This window comes from Emys orbicularis, chromosome 2 (genome assembly GCF_028017835.1).
Source record: "Emys orbicularis isolate rEmyOrb1 chromosome 2, rEmyOrb1.hap1, whole genome shotgun sequence".
Classification (NCBI taxonomy): Eukaryota; Metazoa; Chordata; order Testudines; family Emydidae; genus Emys; species Emys orbicularis.
In genome coordinates this window covers 163,991,068-164,014,109 of record NC_088684.1, presented here as the reverse complement: position 1 = coordinate 164,014,109, position 23,042 = coordinate 163,991,068, and the positions used below count along the sequence as shown (strand labels likewise).

Below are 23,042 nucleotides of genomic sequence, written 5' to 3'. Positions count from 1 at the left end.
AATAACATACCTTAACATTAAAACATCACTATCTCTTGGGAGTTTCTTCTAATCATAACAAATTAGTTAATATCAAAAAGTACCCCAACAGTACTCTTTTAAGCAATGTAAACAAGAGGTTTAGATCCATAGTTATAAACATATGTTAATTTTGATTCCTACAAATCTCCCTTTTCCTTCCATGAAACCCTTTCATTATGTGCTTCTCTTCAAACAGATAAAGCCAGCTGATCTTTTGTACCTGTGTGTTTTGTAAAACAGACACCTCTTCAGGGGAATCTTTACTACATGTTCCTGAAGCCCCACAAAGAGAACACTCTGGCTATGCAGAATCTGCAGGCTCCTGATAAGTTCTTTCTGCCTCCGTGGAAAGAGCTCAATTTCTTCAAGTAAGCAGCTGCTTGAAGTCTGATTCATTGGAGCGAGTACTTTCTTAATAGTGCCATAGTCTGTAAAGGCAAAGGGGAAAATTACAAACTGGAAATCATATAGGGAACACTACCTACTCAATGCCACTCAGCAGTCACAGAAACTATTCTTCTCACACATTGGGAGGTTTTGTAAGAGGCCATTTAATTTGGAGGATTCAGCTGGTTTTTCTATTAGTGTAAACTGCACACTATACAAGTGAAAGGAAACTGAACAACTATAAATATTTTATAAAACAAACAATGGCAAACAGTTTAGGAGCATCAGACAAATACCTTAAAACAGTGGATACTGGAAGATCCACATTCAAAGCTCAGCTATTATGGGCACACATCTGCAGAATCCATTTATAGCAAGAACTATGACCAGAGAGTGTATAGACAGTCCCATCATTTCTAATTTACAAGACTACCGTATACCTATTTTTAAAGGACTCAACAAAAATTAATAAAGTACACTGTTGCCTCGCTTGATCTGCTTTTGTAAATGAATGAATTTACCTACAGACTATGAACAAATAGAATAGCTATTATTAATCTCTTTAAGGAAGTGCACAAAGTATGAAGAGCTGTATATTTGTTTACTTGGTAAGGGTGTATGACACTACAAAGTACAAGTGCTTCATACAGATTGTCTAATCATTTTGATCCTTTTTAGAGAAAGTAATCACCTTTCCTCTGACTGAGAAATACAGGGATTCACTCTGCATGCTACCTTCCGTTTGGTCACTTCTGAGCAAAAACTGTTAATTACGCCAATTCGATGCCAGACCATTTATGAGATTTCTGAATATAATTAACATTTAAAAATATTTAATATGAAAACAAAGGACCAAATTCTCATCTGGTGTAAACACCAGACAAGGGTCTGGCCGAAAGAGAGTACTACACCGCTACCTCGATATAACGTGACCCGATATAACACGAATTCGGATATAATGCGGTAAAGCAGTGCTCCGGGGGGGGGGGGCTGCGCACTCCGGTGGATCAAAGTAAGTTCAATATAACGCGGTTTCACCTATGACACGGTAAGATTTTTTGGCTCCCGAAGATAGCGTTATATCGAGGTAGAGGTGTATGTGATTCTGTGTGTGCTGCAAATGGTGAACATTAAGGGTTCAGTCATGCAAACCCTTACTTACACAAATAATCCTTATCCATACAAGTTGCCCTTTTCAGGCAAATGGGGCAACCTATGTGAATGAGGAATGCTCATGGAAGTAAAAACTTGTGTAACCTTTGAGTGGGCTAGAGTTCACTTCATTTCCCGTCTCCAGTGCCTTAAAAAAAAAAAAACAACTCCTCCCATAGAAAGTAGCTGGAGACCCTGAGTTCAGTTTCTAAGGATTTTCAGCAAGGATTGCACAGGGTCAACCTCCCCACAGTCAAGTCCCAAAAGGAACTAAATAAATGAATTTAATGAAATAACGTTATAAAATCTTATGATAAAGAAACAAATAATAATCTAATTTTTACAGCATGACATGGCTATTTTATAATCCACAGACATTACCTTCACAGTTATACATAAACACAAATAAAGAAAAATTAAAATCTTAACAGTTCAATCCCCACAGAAATACAGTGATAAGAAACTGAAAGTCCCCAAAAACTTAGTTCACATAAGTCTCAGTTAGAGGCTTTGATCACCAAATCTATACAATCTGCGGAGTCTAAAACAACATCTTCCCTCCAATTCAGAGGTGGGCAAACTACGACCGGTGGGCCACATCCGGCCCGCGGGACCGTCCTGCCCAGCGCCTGAGGTCCTGGCCCAGGAGGCTAGCCCCCGGCCACTCCCCTGCTGTCCCTCCTACCCCGCAGCCTCAGCTGGCTCGTTCTGACAGTGCAATGCTCTGGGCGGCAGGACTGTGAGCTCCTGGGGCAGCGCAGCTGCAGAGCCAGGCCTGACCTGGTGCTCTGAGCTGCGTGGTGGCGGCTGCAGCGGCAGCATAGCCCGGCACTAGCCGGGCGGCGCGGCTGTAGCGCTGCCAGGCACCAGTGCTCCAGGCAGCGCGGTAAGGGGGCACAGAGCAGGGGGGGTTGGATAGAGGGCAGAGGAGTTCAGGGTGGTGGTCAGGGGGCGGGGGTGAGGATAGGGGTCGGGGAGGGACTAGGGGGTTGAATGGGGGCAGGGGTTCCGGGGGGCAGTCAGGAATGAGAGGAGGGGTTGGATGGGGCAGGGGTCCCGGGGGGGGGGCAGATAGGAGGTGGGGGACGGTAGGGCTACCATACGTCCGGATTTCCCCGGACATGTCCGGTTTTTCGCTCTTTAAATAGCCATCCGGGGGGATTTCTAAAAATCTAAAAATATCCGGGATTTCCCCCCGGTCAGCTATTTATCGACTGAAAAGCAGCTGACAGGGTGGCCGAGCGCCGCTCGCATTGGGGCCTCGGCAGCCAAAGCCCCTTCCCGGCTCCCCCCATCCCCTGCAGCCTTAGCACGCCGCCCGGCAGTGCAGGGGGGCGGGGCTGTGCGCCTGTGAGGGAACGTGGCGGCAGGGCTGGCAACAGCGGCCAGAGCCCCTCCCCCGCTTCCCCCTCCTCCACAGCCTCAGCACGCCGCTCGGCAGCGCTCGGGCGGGGCGGGGCGCTCCTTGGGGTGCGGAGCCAGACACCCGCTCTAAGCCGAGCGGCACAGTAAGGGGGTCGGGGAGTTGGAGAAGGGGGGCTGTCAGGGGACAGGGAGCGGGGGGGGGGGGGGTTGGATGGGTTGGGAGTTCGGGGGGGGGCAGGGGTGTGAAGAGGGGTTGGGACAGTCAGGGACAGGGAGCGGGGGGGTTAGATGGGTCGGGGGTTCTGGGGGGGCTGTCAGGGGGTGGGAAGTGGGAGGGAGTGGCTAGGGGGCGGGGCTACCCCCCAATGGAGTGTCCTCTTTTTTGAAAGTTCAGATATGGTAACCCTAGGGACGGGCCACAACCCCCTGCCCTAACCGGCCCTCCATACAATTTACAAAACCCAGTGCGGCCCTCAGGCCAAAAAGTTTGCCTGCCCCTGCTCCATTTGCTTGTAGGAATCTTCCGTTGGAATCCATGCAGACTCTTCCTCTGCTGAAATCACTGCTAGCCAGTCAGCTAACTGATCAACCAACCACTCGGTTAAGTGTATAGATTTAAAGACAACCCTGTTACAAGAAAATACAAAACTGACAATAGCAAAACAGAAATGACTCTTTCCCCATTACTGCATTTAAAGAAAAGTTGGTGAATCAGACTAGTTGAGACAATTTAACTAGAACAGTTTGGCTAAAATCAGAACAACATTCAAAGCATACAATTAAAATAGAAGTTATTTTTCCCTCCCAGTTTCCCCTTGTTATAATCAGCATTGCCCATGCTTCCCTGTTAGAGGCTTAACAATATCATTAACCTGCTGCAAAACGCTTCACAGTTAGGGACAACAGCCTGCTTTCTGCGCCTGGGCTCAGCTTCCCAACTCACACAGGGCACCTGGCCTACGGCAAAGCAGCTGCCCTGCCTGCTTGCCCTCATGGAGTCTGACCCTAGCAACAGGGAACCTACTGGAGCATACCCAAAACTACCACACCCAATTCCAGAAGCATCTGGATGTGGCGTGCTTAATCTGCCTAGCAACAGTGACCCAGACACAGCTCACTCCTACCTCCCCACAATGGGTCTCTTAAAGAAATATTTCCCTATTAGGCACATGGGTTACACTTGCATGGTCAGAGTCATGACCTCTGAATACATCTTGCTTAGGCCTTCAGATTACACTTGCATTTCACAGAAAATAAAATCATTTAACACCATTCTCTGTATCTCTCTTCTTTCTTGGAATAAATATATTTGGAAGGATTTACTGTAGAAAAGAATATTTGTTTAAAACTACCTTCTGAACTACAATTTTTATTTTTATTATAATTTTACCCCCTCCCCTCCCAAATATAACCAGTCAAATTGCAATTGACTGTCCCTTTCTCTCAATCCACCTAAAGTATAATTACATCTAAAATTAATTAAACCTTTAGCAGACTGTGATTCTGCATTACAGGTGAGTGTGAAGCAGCACAGTAGGCAGAAGGCATGACAGTAAAAGACTGTTCCGAGTACTGGTGACTGGATCCAGAATCTTAACTGCAGTCGCATCAAGTTTCAAGGTCAGCGCACGCTGTTTGAACTACCGCAAAAAAAAAAAAAGTCATTAGCTGAGTTGCTTTGTGGATAAGCTTGAAATTATACTGTGGTCCATCATCCCTGCTGGAAATGGGATGTGAAGCCAACATCAGAAGAATAAACTGGGAGGAAGAAAAGAATTGGGAGGATATTTATACCTACTATGAAAACTGCATTTCTTCAACTAAGCAAATAGCAGATTGTCTACACGGATGTGTTTTGGTATAATATATATAATTAACTTGTACACACATACAATATGTACCTCTCTGTCTCTACCCACACACCAACCCAAACATTAAAGTAGATTCTAGATTAGACAAAGTAAGAGTGCTTTGGATGTGAAGTGGCGTTTGGACAGCAGAAGAAAAAGGAATGTTTTGTTTGTTTAGGATTTTGTTTCTTTTTTCTGTACGAAAAGAGCAGTAGAATGTTATGGTAACAACAGAGTAAGAATGATAAGGTTGGACTGTGTCATAAATAAAGATTATTGAGCTACTTTCTAGATACCACTATTAATTTCAGTGTGTGATATGAATTACATGAAACTTAAAGAGAAAACAAAAGCTACTGCATGTGTCTATATAAATCAAGGATATCAAACTCATTCGATGAAAAAGCCAGAATTCCATTATTAATTATGCTCCATGGCCTGGGCTATAAATTTAGGACTGCATATTACTCCAATCCATGGAAAATATGCTCACCTTTAGACCACTGTTACTAGTGCCTCCCCCACACCATTCTGCTTTCTCTGTTTTTTGCCCCTTTTTCTTGTCTTTGTGTATATTCTTTGTTCTTTCCTCTGCCTTTCTTTTCCTGCAGTATCTTCCAATTCCCATATCTCCATGGTCTTCACTCCCAACCCTTCCCCATTATATCTTTTAAAATGATCAGCTATTACACAGTTCCTGTTGACACTGAAATGGGATCAGGAATGAGATTAAAAAAGGACAGAGGACTTCCCACATCTCACAGCCATTTTTTTCAGGGATTCTGCAGATGCAGGTAGACAATACTGCATCGGTTTATGTTTGATTCACATCTGGAAAGTCTTCTTCACATTCATGAGGTCTACAAACTTACTTTTCTTTTAGATGATATCTTAGATTCTGCAAAATTTGAACTTGTTCTGTGGGTCACACATAGCCCACAGACTATATATATATATATATATATATATATATATATATATATATATATATATATATATGACACCACTGATCTATACACATGTAGATGCGTATATATCTGTGCAAACTCATAGACTCAATTAATCTCCTTTAGGTTAGTGTAATCCAGAAATAACTCCACTAAAATTACACTGCTCTACAGCCAAAATGCTTCTGAAATAAATGTAGTCAAACTTTACTAATTCTGGGTCACTGAGAACGAAAATGATGCTTAAAATTGTTGATTGGCTCTAGTTTTCAAGATATGCTATTGGGTCAGTATATAAGACCCTTGACTTGGGAATGGCGGAGGATAAGTGAGTTATAAAGGGAAGGGATCTCAATTTAAACGAGAAATGACTAAAATACATCTTTGACTGGATCTATGAATAAATCTATGACTGGGTTTCGACAGTACTTGCTTTTTAGGCAAAACAATGAATGATGCAATCTGAAGCTGGTATTGCGTCATACATGATATGAATTGCATCATGTTATTCCTAGAAGTCATGGATGATGCAATCATAACAAAGCTTACATCACTCTGCTGAACAAATTGCCCTATATCAGCTCTAGAAATCATACAGTGTCGTGCTCTCTTATTTGTCAGTGTTTGATTTTGCAAAGGGACACATTTCTGTTTAGCCAAAGTGAACAGAGATGCCTCGTACTTGTGTGAACAGTGCAGATAACTTCTGCTATGTTTGTGGTGAAGTGACTTTTGCATCACAAAAGCGCAGTATAACCACTATGGTTAAGAAAGCCTATCACCTTTATTTTGGCTGCCAAACTGGAGATCAGGACAAGAGGTGGGCCCCACACATATGCTGCAACACTTGTGCAACAAATCTTCACCAGTGGTTGAACAGGAAAAGGAAATCTATGCCTTTTGCAGTGCCAATGATTTGGAGAGAGCCAACAGATCATACCAGCAATTGTTACTTCTGCATGGTGCCTCCAGTTGGGAAAGGTGTGTCAAAGAAGAAAAAGTGGACTGTGCATTATCCAAACATTCCATCAGCTATACGCCCAGTACCCCACGGAGAAGGACTGCCGGTTCCTGATGCACCAGAATCATTCTCACTTGAGTCGGACGAGGAAGAGGAAGAGGATGAAACTTCTGGTCCTGAACCATCAATGTCACAGGACCCACATTTTCTCCCATCCTCCTCCTCTGAACCACACCTCATAATACAAGGTGAACTGAATGACCTTGTCGGGGATTTGGAACTACCCAAGAGTAAGGCAGAGCTGTTGGGCTCCAGACTACAGCAGTGGAATCTCCTGGCAGGTGATGTTAGGGTTTCCATGTTCCGTGACCGTCAAAAGGATCTTGTCCCATTCTTCTTCATGGAAGGTGATCTTGTAGCCTGCAACAACATCGATGGTGTGATGGCAGCCCTCAACATCGTTCACGATCCAGATGAGTGGAGACTGTTCATTGATTCATCGAAGACTAATCTTAATGCTGTCTTACCGCATAATGGCAATGTTTTGCCATCAATTCCAGTTGGTCATGCAGTCCATATGAAGGAAACCTATGACAACATGAAACAACTTTTGAGGTGCATAAACTATGACCAACATCAGTGGCAGCTTTGTGGCAATTTGAAGGTTGTTGCTCTCTTGCTTGGTCTGCAGACTGGATACACAAAGTACTGCTGTTTTCTCTGCGAATGGGATAGTCGTGCAAGAGATTCCCACTACATCAAGAAAGATTGGCCACTCCGACAGTCATTGGAGCCTGGGAGGAAAAGTGTTCAGCATCCACCACTTGTTGAATCAAGAAAGATTTTGTTACCACCCTTACACATCAAGCTGGGTCTGATGAAGAACTTTGTCAAGGCCATTGACAAAACACAAGCAGCTTTCAAGTACCTCCGTGGAAAATTTCCAAGGTTAAGTGAAGCTAAGATAAAGGAAGGTGTCTTTGTTGGTCCTCAGATTCGTGAACTTCTTCGAGATGATGCATTTGACCATGCACTGCGTGGCAAGGAAAAGACGGCATGGAAAGCCTTCCAGTTAGTGGCAATAAATTTTCTCGGAAACAGCAAGGCAGACAACTACAGGTTGTTGGTGGAAAACCTCCTCAAGGCATACAAAAGCCTTGGTTGCAACATGTCACTAAAGATACATTTTTTGCACTCTCATCTAGATTTTTTTCCATCGAACTGCGGAGCAGTGAGCGACGAGCACGGCGAGCGATTTCACCAGGACATTGCAACAATGGAGAAACGCTATCAAGGCAAATGGAGCCCATCAATGCTTGCAGACTATTGCTGGACAGTGACAAGAGATGCTCCATTTAATGAATACAAGAGACAAGCCAAGAAGCGCCGAGTAGACACTGAATAGGACTAAACTATGTACAGAATAGTTTTTTGCCTTTTGTTTCATAATAAATTTTATTTATATAACCCTTTTGCCGATTTTTAAAGTGTTACATAAACAGGACAGGTGAAATATTATCATGTAAAGCAACCATAAACACATGAAAAGACCTAGGTTTACAATTTATGATTAAAACTCTATCTACACAATATACATAGACATAAAATGTAAAAACTTAAATATCTTAGAAACAGTAGCCAATCAGTTGTTTTAATTGTCATATTTGAATTCAGCACATCAAAATACATAATAAATAGCACATTTTATCTCTGAAGCAGACGACTTCTCAAAAATTGTAGACCAGTGTTATTGGTCAGTATGTAAACTGGCAATTAAAGTCATCTAAACAAACTTAACTCTGCCCCTGTATAATCAGCTGCAGAATAACCACAAACCAAGATCTAGTCCTATCCTCAAAAAATACATATCACTGTATGAGCTACTCTGAAAGTTAATGAGACCTACCTGAACTATCTCACTGCCGTTGATGGGATGATTGCCTAATACCGATGCATTTAAAACTTTAGTGCACCTGACTTCACATTCTCATCATAAACTACACCTGATTATATATTGTTGACAAGAAAATGGTAAACCTTTACTTCTCTTTACCAAAAGTGATCATATACAAGACACATATTTGGTGGGTCTTCCCAAAAATATATACTTTTGTATGTACAAATACTTAGCAGGTTACTTAGCTATGAACCTCATAAAAGCTATACCAAAATGTAGATACTTTACATGCCAGGGTTGTATAATGGTCGGAGATCAAGTATTATAGAAACTTACTTTCAAAGCCAAAGCCAGTGACTGTATGCCCATGTTCTGTGGTTCTACAAGCCTCCTATACAATTTAGTATATTTGACATCTACCATGGGTTGCATATTCCTTAACGATATTATAAAAGCTTCCTTCCTCAGTCTTTCCTCAAAAGGTTTTATCTTACACACAATGTGCATGAGATAGAAGAGGATGTTGTTTGGGTAACCTTAACTGTGCACTTTATTAATTTTTGCATGCATTCATCCCCATTTGAGCACAATTATCTAAGTTGCCAGTGCAAATGTAAAAACAAGCATTTATCAACTCCAATTAGGGCCCAAATTTTGAAAAACTGCCCCTAAAGTTATTGAAAATATGTATCAGAGGGTAGCCGTGTTAGTCTGGATCTGTAAAAAGCAACAGAGAGTCCTGTGGCACCTTTAAGACTAACAGATGTATTGGAGCATAAGCTTTCGTGGGTGAATGCCCACTTAGTCGGATGCATGAAAATATGTAATTACATTGAAATGTGCCACTGAAAAAGTGAATGCCTTACCAAACAGTATTTCTTTGACATGTACATATGCGACAGTACGTTATTTGTTTAAAAAGTGTTGTATGGGGTCATAGTTGTGTGACTTTGGGATTTTAAAGTGACTCACACAGCTAAAATCCTGCATGACAACTGGAAAATTTACTCTTGACCAAAAACTGCTTTATGTGATTTGAGTGATAATTAACAGTCCTGTAGGCAGACTTTTAGTGTAACACACAATTATTGTTATCATTATTTATTACATAATTTGGTTATAGAATGTAAATGAGACAGTATAGAAGTAATCATTGAGACAATAAACTACATTATATATAAAGGAAATGTATCCACAAAGAAAAATTATTTTGAAGTGCCCCAAAGTAAAGACAGTTCTGCTCTGAAGAGCCTACAATAAAAAAGGCTTTGCAAACCCCATGGTACCAAGAGCTCACACTGCTTGCCATCAGGGCAAAAGTTGTGTAAATAGGGTCTCAGTCTGCTCCCTCTGTTTAAAGTTAGAAACCTGCTAATGTATCCTGCAGAGACAGGGCCTAACAAAACAAACAGGTCCTGGTGCAGATGCAGAGCAGCACTGTGCATTTAACCCAAATAAGACAAATAGAAACTCAAAATGTATAAGTTATAGAATGTGGAAGACAGATATCAGGTATTTGGACAGGATCAACCATGCATCCTTGTCCATTCTAAAATTAAAAGAAAAGCAATGGGTGGGCGTGGGGGCAGGGGAGAAGAACAAAACTAGAATATTGCTCAAAGTTCTCTGGGGAAAGAAACATTTCGGGTCACTCTGTCACAATTCCTCACATAAATATTTACTTCAGAACCATAGTGACTCTTCCTATGCCAGGAAATAGCCATAACTTTCCCTTCCATGGATACAATAAAAATTCTAGCATCATCACAAATATTGTCAGCAGCTCCCACAGTTATTTCAGAATATGGATGAACAGCATGTTCACATTCTGGGATTACGCAAGACAAGCAGGAATGGATCCAGACAACTGACAGTTTTGTTTTCCGGTGAGAATGACTGGATATGTGGGGGAGGAGAAAAAGATAACCATATTGGCAAGATAGAACCAACTCACTGAAGTGCTATGTAAGTAGTACAACAATGTTTGCATAAAGAGACTTGCTTATTTAGCAATTGTATAGTGGATATCTAATGTACTGTGAATGAGGATGATGAAAAATCAAAGAAGGCTTCTGGCTGAAACAGCATATGGTGGGTCCAGTAAGTCTATAATGACACATGACATTTTGTTAATAATTGAATGGAAAACTTGAGACAAGTTTGTGGAGAGCAAATTTGGAGACAACCTAGTCTACAGTGAACAAAAAATGAATGATGAAGTAAGAAAAGGAAGCAAAGTTTGAGATGAAAGTGGTCTGATGGAGTCAAAACACATCACAAGCAATAGAAAATGCCACACAAATTAAAATGTGATGGCTTGCAGAGGAAGAAATATTTAAATGACTACCAAGCATGGGCTGAAACTTGTAAAAGACAACAAGAAATAAGCCTGCAAGCAAACTAACAGAACTCCTACTTCTTGAAAGATTTCAGCCAGGAACAGGGGCACACAATGAAGCATTTACAAATTCTTGAAGAGAAAAAGAAGGCAAACATTTATATTTCAGCTCATGTTTGTGAAAGCTTACTGACTCCTTGGAGAAAAATAGTTTTTCACAAGCCATAAAAAAGCAGTTGTAAGGCTGTATTTCTTCATTTATTTATTTAAAGAAGAGGAAAAAAACTCTACCTATCTGTTTGGGGGAAAATGCTTAAAATCTCAGACGAGTCTTGAGTTCTGCCACATTTTATCAAACAAACAAACATTTCATCTAGTATCCATTTTTTTAAATGCCGTTTTGCCCAGGACCCTAGAGAGTGGCCTCATTTTGTGAAATCAACATATTTTATTCAAATTGGTAAATAAGTAAGTCAACTTTTTCCAAATACATGTGCCTAAAGGTAGATTTCTAAGTACATAATCAGACATCTAAATAAGTGGCCTAATTTTCTAAAGTGCCGAGGACCTAGGAGCTCCTGTTCACGTCATACTTCTGATATATTTTAGTAACATTTGAGTGAAAAACATAGTTGCAGTTAAAACTATGTGAAGGGTCAGCAGCAGACATTTGGGGACTGATTTCCAAATGTGTCCTTAGGCTACTCGCCACTTACATGTCTGCATGTGTAGGTTTACAATTGTGCATATACTTTTTGCACATTGACCCCTGCTTGTGCAGATGATAGCTTCCTCTACATCAGCAAAACCCACTAAGCTTTTTTTTCCCCACGGGTATATTCTGAATGTTTCCAAAATGCAATATTTCCTAACAAATTATTTGATCTTGCAGTTCATTATAATCTAGTTTTCATAGTGCACTAGTAGCAATATTCCAGATGTACTTATAAAAGGTGTAAAATGACAAAGGAAAGATTGATTCAACATGAAAAATGCTCCCTCGAAAGGAAAAACTGCATGAATGTCAAATTTGCTTAAAAGCATCTATACTTTTTCCAAAGAAATTTAGTGTTTACATGTGTCAGAAGTAATATTTACATTAATTTTACAATATAACCATATTACAATTAAAGCAAAATATGATAGTATTATGGTCTTCAAGGTTTTAAGGTAGAGTGTTTCCTTTTATATATCTGGTGACATGTACAGATCTTGTCCAAAGTGGTTGATTAACATCCTGTTCCTGAGCAAGAATAAAAACAAAGATGTCTTCCCTCACTGCAGGGATTGATAGGAAATCCAGCCATTGGGGAGAACATGACTTTGGTTAGCAGGAGAAAATTATTCTGTTAGGAGAGAATATTAGGAATAAATTACCTAGGGCGGTTGTGGAATCTCCATCATTGGAGATTTTTAAGAGCATGTTAAACAAACACCTCTCAGGGATGGTCTAGATAATAGTCCTGCCATGAGTGCAGGGGACTGGACTAGAAAACCTCTCAAGGTCCCTTCCAGTTCTACAATTCTATGATTCTATTATTAGACTTTGGGAGGCTCACATATGTTTGTAAAGACCTTTGGTCAACTTCTGGCCCCACTGAAATCAATGGCAAAACTCCCATTGTGTTCACATGGGCCACGATTATATTCCTGGAGATTAAACATACCCTATAAAGAGAAAAAGATCAGTTGTAAGAAGGCCCAGCACTCATTTATCAAATTTTAGATTTATGATTGGAATATTGCTTTAAGAAAAATATTTGCTTTTGAATTTGATCTAGCCCTCTGAACAAATTATGAAAAGAACAGTGTTGTGGTAGTACTTAAGATCCCTTGTCATGGACCAGAACCTCTCTGCAGCAGACACTGTAAAAACACAGAACAAGATGGTCTCTCCCCCAAAGATCTTATAATCTTCTGCACTTGGCCTTCTCTAATCTGATATGTTAAAATACCCAAAAAACATAGGGCAGTTAGTAAACTGTCCTGTCTAGGTGCATAAGGGGAGTGTGGATAAGAACCCTTCTTGTAAGGGGTAAGCATAAGGAGACTCAGACTCCACAAAGTCTTGACCTTTGCACTCACTGTGTATAAAACTAAGGGGAATATTAGCAATATCAGTGGTACAACATATTTAAAAGAGGAGAGTGGAAAAAAGATCATGGCCATGCTCTCCTGCATCAGCTGACAGACTGAAATCAGCATAAAAGGTGTGGGAAAAGAGAGCATATCTCACTGTATACCCCCAAATGTAGGTGCATGAGCCATATCTAAGGGCAGGTCTTCACTACGGGGGGGGGTCGATTTAAGATACGCAAATTCAGCTACGCGAATAGCGTAGCTGAATTCGACGTATCGCAGCCGACTTACCCCGCTGTAAGGACGGTGGCAAAATCGACCTCCGCGGCTTCCCGTCGACAGCGCTTACTCCCACCTCCGCTGGTGGAGTAAGAGCGTCGATTCGGGGATCGATTGTCGCGTCCCGACGAGACGCGATAATTCGATCCCCGAGAGGTCGATTTCTACCTGCCGATTCAGGCGGGTAGTGTAGACCTAGCCTAAGTGCGCTCCCTCATCGTGCTCAATGGTCTGTGTGATCCATAGGCAGAATGGATTGAGGAATAGCTACTGTGGCAATGGTCCTCGAATAACCTCTCGATTCCCCCAGTTTGGCTGTGACTTTCAGAGAATGAGAGCCCATTCACTGCAGCATTTGAAAGAATGTACGTGTTGAATGTAAGACATCATTTTAAAGTTTCTTTTTTAAAACGAAAATGTTTACTTTTCCAAATTAAAGAAAAATGTTTAAAAGTAACTTAAGCCACACCTGGAGTGTGAATAATTAAAGTCAGCATTCTCTTCTATTTTACCACTTTTTTCTTCTGCTTTGGGAACTTAGTTTGAAGTGTTGGCTGTAGTTGGAAATATAGGTGTGTAAAAAATGGTTCTGTCATATTCAACATATCCCATGTGAGTTATACATGCTTACTTCACTTACAAGAGTAATTTTTACTACAGTATGACCTGAACAGCCCATGAAACAGTGAGCCTCAGGCCTTAGCTAGACTTTCTGAATTCTACTTACAGTAACTTTATAAGCAACAATGATGTTGGGGACAGAAATGATAGAATTTGATTTTAAAATTCCAGTTTAAATTTTCAAAGTTGGAATTTCAAAAATTAATCTTTTTAATTCTAAACTGACCATGTTTTATATTTTCATTGAAAGACAATATGAAACCCAAAATTGTTTGTACTATTGGTGTAGCTGTGTTGGTCCCAAGGTCTGAGAGAGACCGGATAGGTGAGTAATCTTTTATTGAACCAACTTCTGTCGGTGTAAGGGACAAGCTTTCAAGCTTCACAGAGCTCTTCTTTATATCTGGAGAAAGTAACCAGAATGCCTGAGCTGAATATGGGGGAGAGGGGAGGTAAGTTCTTAAGCATAACAATTTCCCACATGCTGTGGGAGACCACTTTAAATTACATGGACAATTAAAGGTTGGCAGGCAGTGGGGTGTGTTACAAATTATTGTTATGAACCATAAAACCAGTGTCCCTGTTAACTCCATAGTTTAGTGTCTAGCAAAGTTATGAATTTCAGTTCCTAGGCTCAACTTTTGAAGGTGTTGTTCAGGTTTCCTATGAGGACAAGAACTGAGAGGTCAGATATTGAGTGAGCACTTTGTGAAAAGTATTCACTTACATGTGATAAGATGTTTTTGTCTTTTATCATTTTTCTGTGTGAGTTTATTCAAGAGAGTAGTGAGCACCTGGTTTTGCCCCAACAACAAGTATGTGGGTATTTGATGCCCTGGATGAGGTATACCACATTTTATGATCAATTCTTTGAGATGGTGGGTCCTGGTTTGTGGGGAGCTTGCTTCTGATGATCATAGAATCATAGAACTGGAAGGACCCTCAAGAGGTCTTCTAATCCAGTCACACCTTATATGTAGCTCACACACTCTAGTCACTTTCTCCAGACCTGAGGAAGAGCTCTGTGAAACTCAAAACTTGTCTCTTCCACCAACAGGAGTTGCCTTGCTACTACAACTCATTATCATGATAAAGACAGAAACAAGATCAACCAATGGCAAAATTAACAATAGTACAGACATAAAACAAATACATTGTTATTAAGGCAAACAACCATAAAATAAAGGTCCCTGCCAAATGGAGTATCAGGAAAAACAGCAGGTAGAAGACTTTTGCTGTGATTTTCTTAAAAGAGTTGCAAGCTGTGGATCCTACTTTACTAATATAAAAGACTAACTTTTAAACACTAGATAGTCTAAATAAAATGGCTTTGCTAAAAAAAAATTCTTTTAAAATCAAGGGAAATAGCTATAAAAACTTAAGATCTGGCTTTTTCAAGATTCAAACATTAGTTTTCTAACAGTTTTCTGTAATGCACTGCAGAAGAATATCTTCTGTCAAAGAAAAATTACAAGTAGTTTGTCATAGTTGTTTAATAAGATTTTGAAAAATATCAATGTAATCCAGAGTGACGGAGTTGTTGCTCTCAACATGAATACAGATACTGCCAAAAATCTCTTGGTTTAAAAATAAAGAGTAAGCATCTTCTCTAGTATACAGAAAGCACTTGCAAGCACCAACAAGTCATCTTTACCTAACTGTCATTAGTGATTGAGTCACTGGTACATTCTAGCTGCTTTGCATTGTTTTAGCAATTATAAGCTGTCAAACTTACACAACCCACCAGTTAAATTGTGTTTATGGCTGCTATGTGTCACTGAAGCATCATAAAAAGCCAGAGCATAGCAAAGAACAGGGCTCAATATGTTTGATATAGATGGGACACACAGGTGATACTCAGGTTCGATGCAAATAAAGTTTAAGTGGGATTTTGAGGGTCTTGAAAATTTGAGTTGTTCACATGAGCCTTTAGGCTGGAATGTTAGACGTCTGGCAAGAACTGCTTTTGGCCACAAATGGAAATAGGCTATTTCTACTTCAGGATCTGCTCCAGAAACCAAAATATTAGTGATATTTCAAGCACCTGGGTTTAAATCCAACTCTGCTCTCACCTTCAGAGGGATTTGGATGTGAGAGGCTGGTTTATGAATCTCTAATATTTGTAGAGAGGACTGGAACCCAAGTTTCCAAAGCTTAAAGACTTTTGGGAAAAGTCCAGGCAAAAATAAAGTCACCCCCACTGTAAGAGAGAGAAATGTTACCAGAAAGAAAAAGAGTAAAGATGACTCTCTTCTCCAGTTATTCCATCAGGTGAACTATGAGTGTCTTCTGCTCACCACTAACTCATCTACTCTCACAATGCTGCATTTCATAGCATCTTTATATTTAAAGAATGTTTTCTGGCAATTTGGGGAAAAAAAGTACAGTCTGTTCTTGGTTTTGATAATAGTGGCTATGATTTTTAGTAACAGTTTAGTAAGAGGCCTGAGATAAGTTATGTCTACATAGTTATATAGTGCCCTGCTAAGTGTACAATGGGCTAAACACCAAAGAGTATTTAGTTTCAACATTATCAACATTACCAGAAACATGTAAAAATTAGCTGTTTCTTTTGCAGAGAATGTTGAAAGAAGCCCGTAAGGAATGAAGAAAATTTGTTTTTAAATATTATTTACTTGGTTTAAAAATGTCAGTATTTCTGTGATCCATTTTTTTAAACACCCTCTGGATTATAGTAAAAGTAGTTTTGAAAGATAAACCCTAAAAAGCCAGGATACTATTGTAAAATATTAGTTATCTTTATTATTTTTGGCTCCAGCCCTTTTTTACTGTCTCCTTGCCTTTTATATTTCAAGTAAATGTTAGCGCTCAACTTGAGTGAATGCAGTACTGAAAATGAAACTTCTGAAAGAAATGTGCTACATTGTTGATAATGGTTATCAACAAGAAGGCATGATGGTCCATTATAGGCACCTGGGCTTCTAAATTGGTGAGATAATTGAATTCATTTGCAAACTGTTCAGAATCTGAAAGGGCACACTTTTAGTGATAATCCATTTGAATATCCTCTGCAATGATTACAGAGAGTAGAATTTTAACGCCCTTTCAGCAATCCCAAGAGAAATGAAGTCGTACCTTCTATAACTGGATGAGTATTTAACAATTGTATGTCATATCTTCTGCTCGGAAGTACTTCCCCAGTGGGATAATTATGCTTATTTTTCCCCCTACACTTCATCCTGCAGTGCTCCTTTTCATTATTGCTTTTAATAAGCGCATCAGTTTAGTTGCTAGCTATCCTCAATCAGAAGCACGGGTTGTTATGAGTACAAGAATAAGTGAATGAATGAAGTCAACAGAATTGATCTAGGCACTTTTAGCTCAGCAATGAAATAATATAGAGAAGAGAGTCTAGATCTGTCACATTGTCCTGGAAACACTCAGATTTTGCTTATTACTTAATATTTTAAAGTTTCTAAATTTTTGAAATACATTTTAGAATTCCCAACACAACAAATAGCACATTTTTATTGAATGTATCTGGGGCAACCCCAATTTCAACTTTCTGTTTACTTACTGTTCCTTTTCAAGCACAGCATATTTTAAAATCAATTATGCCATCAATTATTTTAATAATTAGAGATCAAGCTCATCTCCAATTTACAGTGAAATTGCTAAAAGCAACTGCTCTGTTTAGTATTTGCCGTACAAGGAGCAAGGAATGAAACACTAGCACCTGTTTTAGTACACAAAATGACTACCTCTTAAAATACAATAAATCATAAGTTTGTAGCTGATAAGAATTTTACCACTAGTGTTTCCTGTGAATAAAAACAGTATTATATTAAAAACAATAGTGAAATTAGATTATTCCTTTGGGTGCCCTTTCCTAGGCTCTTCTCTAGGACCAGGACTTAAATCTAACTCCAACCAGTCTGACTGAAATTCATTCCGTTAAGGAATCAATTCAAGGTCATAAAGGGAAATTACTTGTCTAAAATTTATTATAGACTAAAATACAAAACAACTGCACATTTGGCAAAATTAGCAGCCTTTTTCTGAAAGACTGTGCATATGAGCATGAAGTCTAAATGGGCTAGACCAGAAACAGACCCAGTAGCTCAACTGCTAGGGCACTCACCTTGAATGTGGAAATCCCTGCTCCAATAAGTATTTGATGATTTATACAAAGAAACAGAACAGCTTCAACAGAACAGATGAGAGTCCCCACCTCAGAATACTTCACGTCCCCATAGTTAGGGCACGCAGCTGGGTTCAAGTCCCTGCTCCATATCAGACAGACTGGAGATTTCAACTGTGGTGTCCCAGCTACTGGTGATCTGAACACTGGGCTACTAGGTACGAAGGGGACACCTCCTCTGCCTGGGGCAGCTGGGTTTTGTGTGGTGCCCAAGCTGATAGATGTCAAAGCATGTCACAGAATCATAGAATATCAGGGTTGGAAGGGACCTCAGGAGGTGATCTACTCCAACCCCCTGCTCAAAGAAGGACCAATACCCAACTAAATCATCCCAGCCAGGGCTTTGTCAAGCCTGACCTTAAAAACCTCTAAGGGTATGTCTACACTACAGGATTAATTCGAATTTATATAATTCGAATTTAGGAAACCGATTTTATAAATTCGAATGTATTCGGCCACACTAGGCACCATTAATTCGGTGGTTTGCGTCCAAGCTACCATAGTAGCATCGATTTCCAGAGCGTTGCATTGTGGGTAGCTTTTACATAGCTATCCCATAGTTCCCGCAGTCTCCACCCCCCTTGGAATTCTGGGTTGAGACCCCAGTGCATGATGGGGCAAAAAACATTGTCGCAGGTAGTTCTGGGTACAGCCTCCCCCTCCCTCCCTGAAAGCAACGGCAGACAACCATTTCGCGCCTTTTTTCCTGAGTGAACTCTGCAGACTCCATTCTGCATCAAGCATGGATCCCGTTGTGCTCCAGAACGCAGTCTTGAACATTGTAAACACCTCGCGCTTTCTCGTGGAGTTTATGCTTACACAGGACCAGAAAAAAGAGGCGAGGAGGAGGAGGAGGCGGCGATTGCAGCGCAGCGACCAGCGTGATGAGGACATGGACACGGACACAGAATTCTCTGAGACCGCGGGCCCCGGTGCTTTGGAGATTATGATGTTAATGGGCCAGGTTATAGGCTTTGAACGCCGATTCTGGGCCCGGGAAACAAGCACAGACTGGTGGGACCGCATAGTGTTGCAGGTGTGGGACGATTCCCAGTGGCTGAGAAACTTTCGCATGCGTAAGGGCACTTTCATGGAACTTTGTGACTTGCTTTCCCCTGCCCTGAAGCGCCAGAATACCAAGATGAGAGCAGCCCTCACAGTTGAGAAGCGAGTGGCGATAGCCCTGTGGAAGCTTGCAACGCCAGACAGCTACCGGTCAGTCGGGAATCAATTTGGAGTGGGCAAATCTACTGTGGGGGCTGCTGTGATGCAAGTAGCCAAAGCAATCACGGAGGTGCTGCTACGAAAGGTAGTGACTCTGGGAAATGTGCAGGTCATAGTGGATGGCTTTGCTGCAATGGGATTCCCTAACTGTGGTGGGGCAATAGATGGAACCCATATTCCTATCTTGGCACCGGAGCACCAGGGTACCCAGTACATAAACCGCAAGGGGTACTTCTCAATGGTGCTGCAAGCACTTGTGGATCACAAGGGACGTTTCACCAACATCCATGTGGGCTGGCCGGGAAGGGTTCATGACGCTCGCGTCTTCAGGAACACCAATCTGTTTAAACGGCTGCAGCAAGGGACTTACTTTCCGGACCAGAAAATAACCGTGGGGGATGTTGAAATGCCAATTGTTATTCTTGGGGACCCAGCCTACCCCTTAATGCCATGGCTCATGAAGCCATACACAGGCAGCCTGGACAGGAGTCAGGAGTTGTTCAACTACAGGCTGAGCAAGTGCAGAATGGTGGTAGAATGTGCATTTGGCCGTTTAAAAGGTCGCTGGCGATCCTTATTGACTCGCTCAGACCTCAGCCAAACCAATATCCCCATTGTTATTACTGCTTGCTGTGTGCTTCACAATCTCTGTGAGAGCAAGGGGGAGACCTTTATGGCAGGGTGGGAGGCTGAGGCAAATCGCCTGGCTGCTGATTACTCGCAGCCAGACACCAGGGCGATTAGAAGAGCACACGATGAAGCGCTGCGCATTAGGGAAGCTTTGAAAACCAGTTTCATGACTGGCCAGGCTACAGTGTGAAATTTATGTTTGTTTATCCTTCCTGAAAACCCGCCCCCTTTATTGACTCATTCTCTGTAAGGAACCCACCCTCCCCCTTCCCCCAGCTTGCTTTCAAAGGAAATAAAGTCACCATTGTTTAAAAATCATTTATTCTTTATTAATTGATTATAAAAAGAGGGAGAGAACCTGAGTGGGGTTTGGGAGGAGGATCAGCGGGAAGGAAAAGCCCAGTAAAAAAAGGTTAAGAAAATGGCAGCCTTTTGCTTGGGCTGTCCACTGGGGTGGAATGGGAGGGTGTACGGAGCCTCCCCCCCCGTGTTCTTACACATCTGGGTGTGGAGGCTATGGAACATGGTGAGGAGGTAGGGGGGTTATACAGGGGCTGTAGCGGCACAGAACCTGAGTGGGGTTTGGGAGGAGGATCTGCGGGAAGGAAAAGCCCAGTAAAAAAAGGTTAAAAAAATGGCAGCCTTTTGCTTGGGCTGTCCACTGGGGTGGAATGGGAGGGTGTACGGAGCCTCCCCCCCCGTGTTCTTACACGTCTGGGTGTGGAGGCTATGGAACATGGTGAGGAGGTAGGGGGGTTATACAGGGGCTGTAGCGGCACTCGGTTCTCCAGCAGCCGTTCCTGAAGCTCCACCAGACGCCGGAGCATGTCTGTTTGCTCACGCAGCAGCCCCAGCGTTGCTTCCCGACTCCTCTGATCTTCCTGCCGCCACCTCTCATCTCGAGCGTCTCTCCTCTCCTCACGTTGGTCCCTCCTGTCCTCACGTTGGTCCCTCCTGTCCTCACGTTGGTCCCTCCTGTCCTCACGGTCACTGGCTTCTTTCCTATACTTGCAAACCGTCTCCTTCCACTCATTCAGATGAGCTCTTTCATTCCTGGTGGATTGCATGATTTCGGAAAACATCTCTTCTCTCGTCTTTTTTTTACGACGCCTTATCTGGGATAGCCTTCGGGAAGGAGTAGGGAGGCTTGAAACATTTGCACCTGCTGGAGGGAGTGAAAAAAGGAGAGAATTTTTTTAAAAGATACATTTTTCAGAACAATGCTTATACTCTTTCACGGTGTATACTATTCACATTACATAGCACATGTGATTTCTGTGCAAGGTCGCATTTTGCCTCTTAATATTGAGTGCCTGTGGCTTTGCTGCTAGAGATCACAGACGCAGGTCGGGGCAACAGAATTCACCTTGCATGCTGCCATGGTAAGCCACTGTCTTTAGGCTTCTGCGCCCTGCTTTCCCACATACCAAGCAAAGCCCGTTGTGCTGCAGTTTTCCTGTTAGCTTGTTTTCTGCTGCTGAAGGTTAACACCCCTCCCCCCATCCAATTCTCTGGGATGAGTGCTTTCTCCCTCCCCCCACCGCGTGGCTGGTATCAGGGAAGATCCCTGCAGGAACCAAACTAACACCCCCCCCCCACCCGCCATGAATTCTCTGGGATGAGTGCTTTCTCCCTCCCCCCACCGCGTGGCTGGTATCAGGGAAGATCCCTGCAGGAACCAAACTAACAACCCCCCCCCCCCCACCCGCCATGAATTCTCTGGGATGAGTGCTTTCTCCCTCCCCCCACCGCGTGGCTGGTATCAGGGAAGATCCCTGCAGGAACCAAACTAACGCACCCCCCCCCCCCACCCGCCATGAATTCTCTGGGATGAGTGCTTTCTCCCTCCCCCCACCGCGTGGCTGGTATCAGGGAAGATCCCTGCAGGAACCAAACTAACGCACCCCCCCCCCACCCGCCATGAATTCTCTGGGATGAGTGCTTTCTCCCTCCCCCCACCGCGTGGCTGGTATCAGGGAAGATCCCTGCAGGAACCAAACTAACACACCCCCCCCCACCCGCCATGAATTCTCTGGGATGAGTGCTTTCTCCCTCCCCCCACCGCCTGGCTGGTATCAGGGAAGATCCCTGCTAGCAAAACGCGAAAAGCTCTGGGCCAATCCTCCCCCCCCCCTTGCACTTGGCTAAATGCAGGGAAGGATTTCTTTTCAGCCACAGGCAAACAGCCCAGTAGGAACGGCCACCTCAGTCCCCTTAATTAAATTCCCTTATTTCAACCAGGTTACCCTAAGCGATATCACTCTCCTGAGGATTACACAGCAAGATAAAGAACGGATGTTGCTTGAATGCCAGCAAACACCGGGACCATACGCTGCCAGGCTCTGTCAGGCAATGATACCAGATTACTTGCTACTAGCATGGCGTGGTCAAGTGTCCTAACATGGAGGACGGAATAAGGCTGCACTGCCCAGAAACCTTGTGGCAAGGCTTTTGGAGTACCTCCAGGAGAGCTTCATGGAGATGTCCCTGGAGGATTTCCGCTCCATCCCCAGACATGTTAACAGACTTTTCCAGTAGCTGTACTGGCTGCGAATGCATCCCAAGTGCTCAGGGCAAATTAATCATTAAAAATGCTTGCTTTTAAACCATGTTTTATATTTTAAAAGGTAAACTCACCTGAGGTCCCTTCCATGGGGTCATGGTCTTGGGTGCTGGCTTGGGAGGCTTGGGAGGGTACTTCAGTCAGGGTGAGAAACAGTTCCTGGCTGTTGGGGAGAACGGAGAGCTGGGTGCTCTCTGCCAGCTCGTCCTCCTCCTCCTCCTCTTCCCCTTCCGCGGAATCATCAGGTGTACCTGATGAGATTATCCCCAGCTCGGAATCCACAGTCAGAGGTGGGGTAGTGGTGGCGGCCCCCCCTAGAAATGCATTTAGCTCAGCGTAGAAGCGGCATGTCCGCGGCTCTGACCTGGAGCGACCGTTTGCCTCCTTTGCTTTTTGATAGGCTTGTCTGAGCTCCTTGACTTTCACGCGGCACTGATCTGTGTCCCTATTGTGGCCTCTCTCCATCATGCCCTTGGAAATTTTTTCATAAGTTTTGGCATTTCGTCTTTTCGAACGCAGTTCAGCTAGCACTGAATCCTCTCCCCATATAGAGATCAAATCCAGTA

General features: G+C 42.5%; 1 protein-coding gene across 1 annotated transcript in view; it reads right to left on the bottom strand.

Annotated features, from left to right (window-relative positions):
• Window positions 1-23,042, bottom strand: part of SEMA5A (semaphorin 5A) — a 505,753-nt gene that overhangs the window by 214,634 nt on the left and 268,077 nt on the right. Inside the window, exon 10 of the mRNA XM_065399065.1 lies at window positions 242-449. Within this exon, the coding sequence (XP_065255137.1) occupies window positions 242-449 (208 nt within the window). The remainder of the gene's footprint in view (window positions 1-241; window positions 450-23,042) is intronic.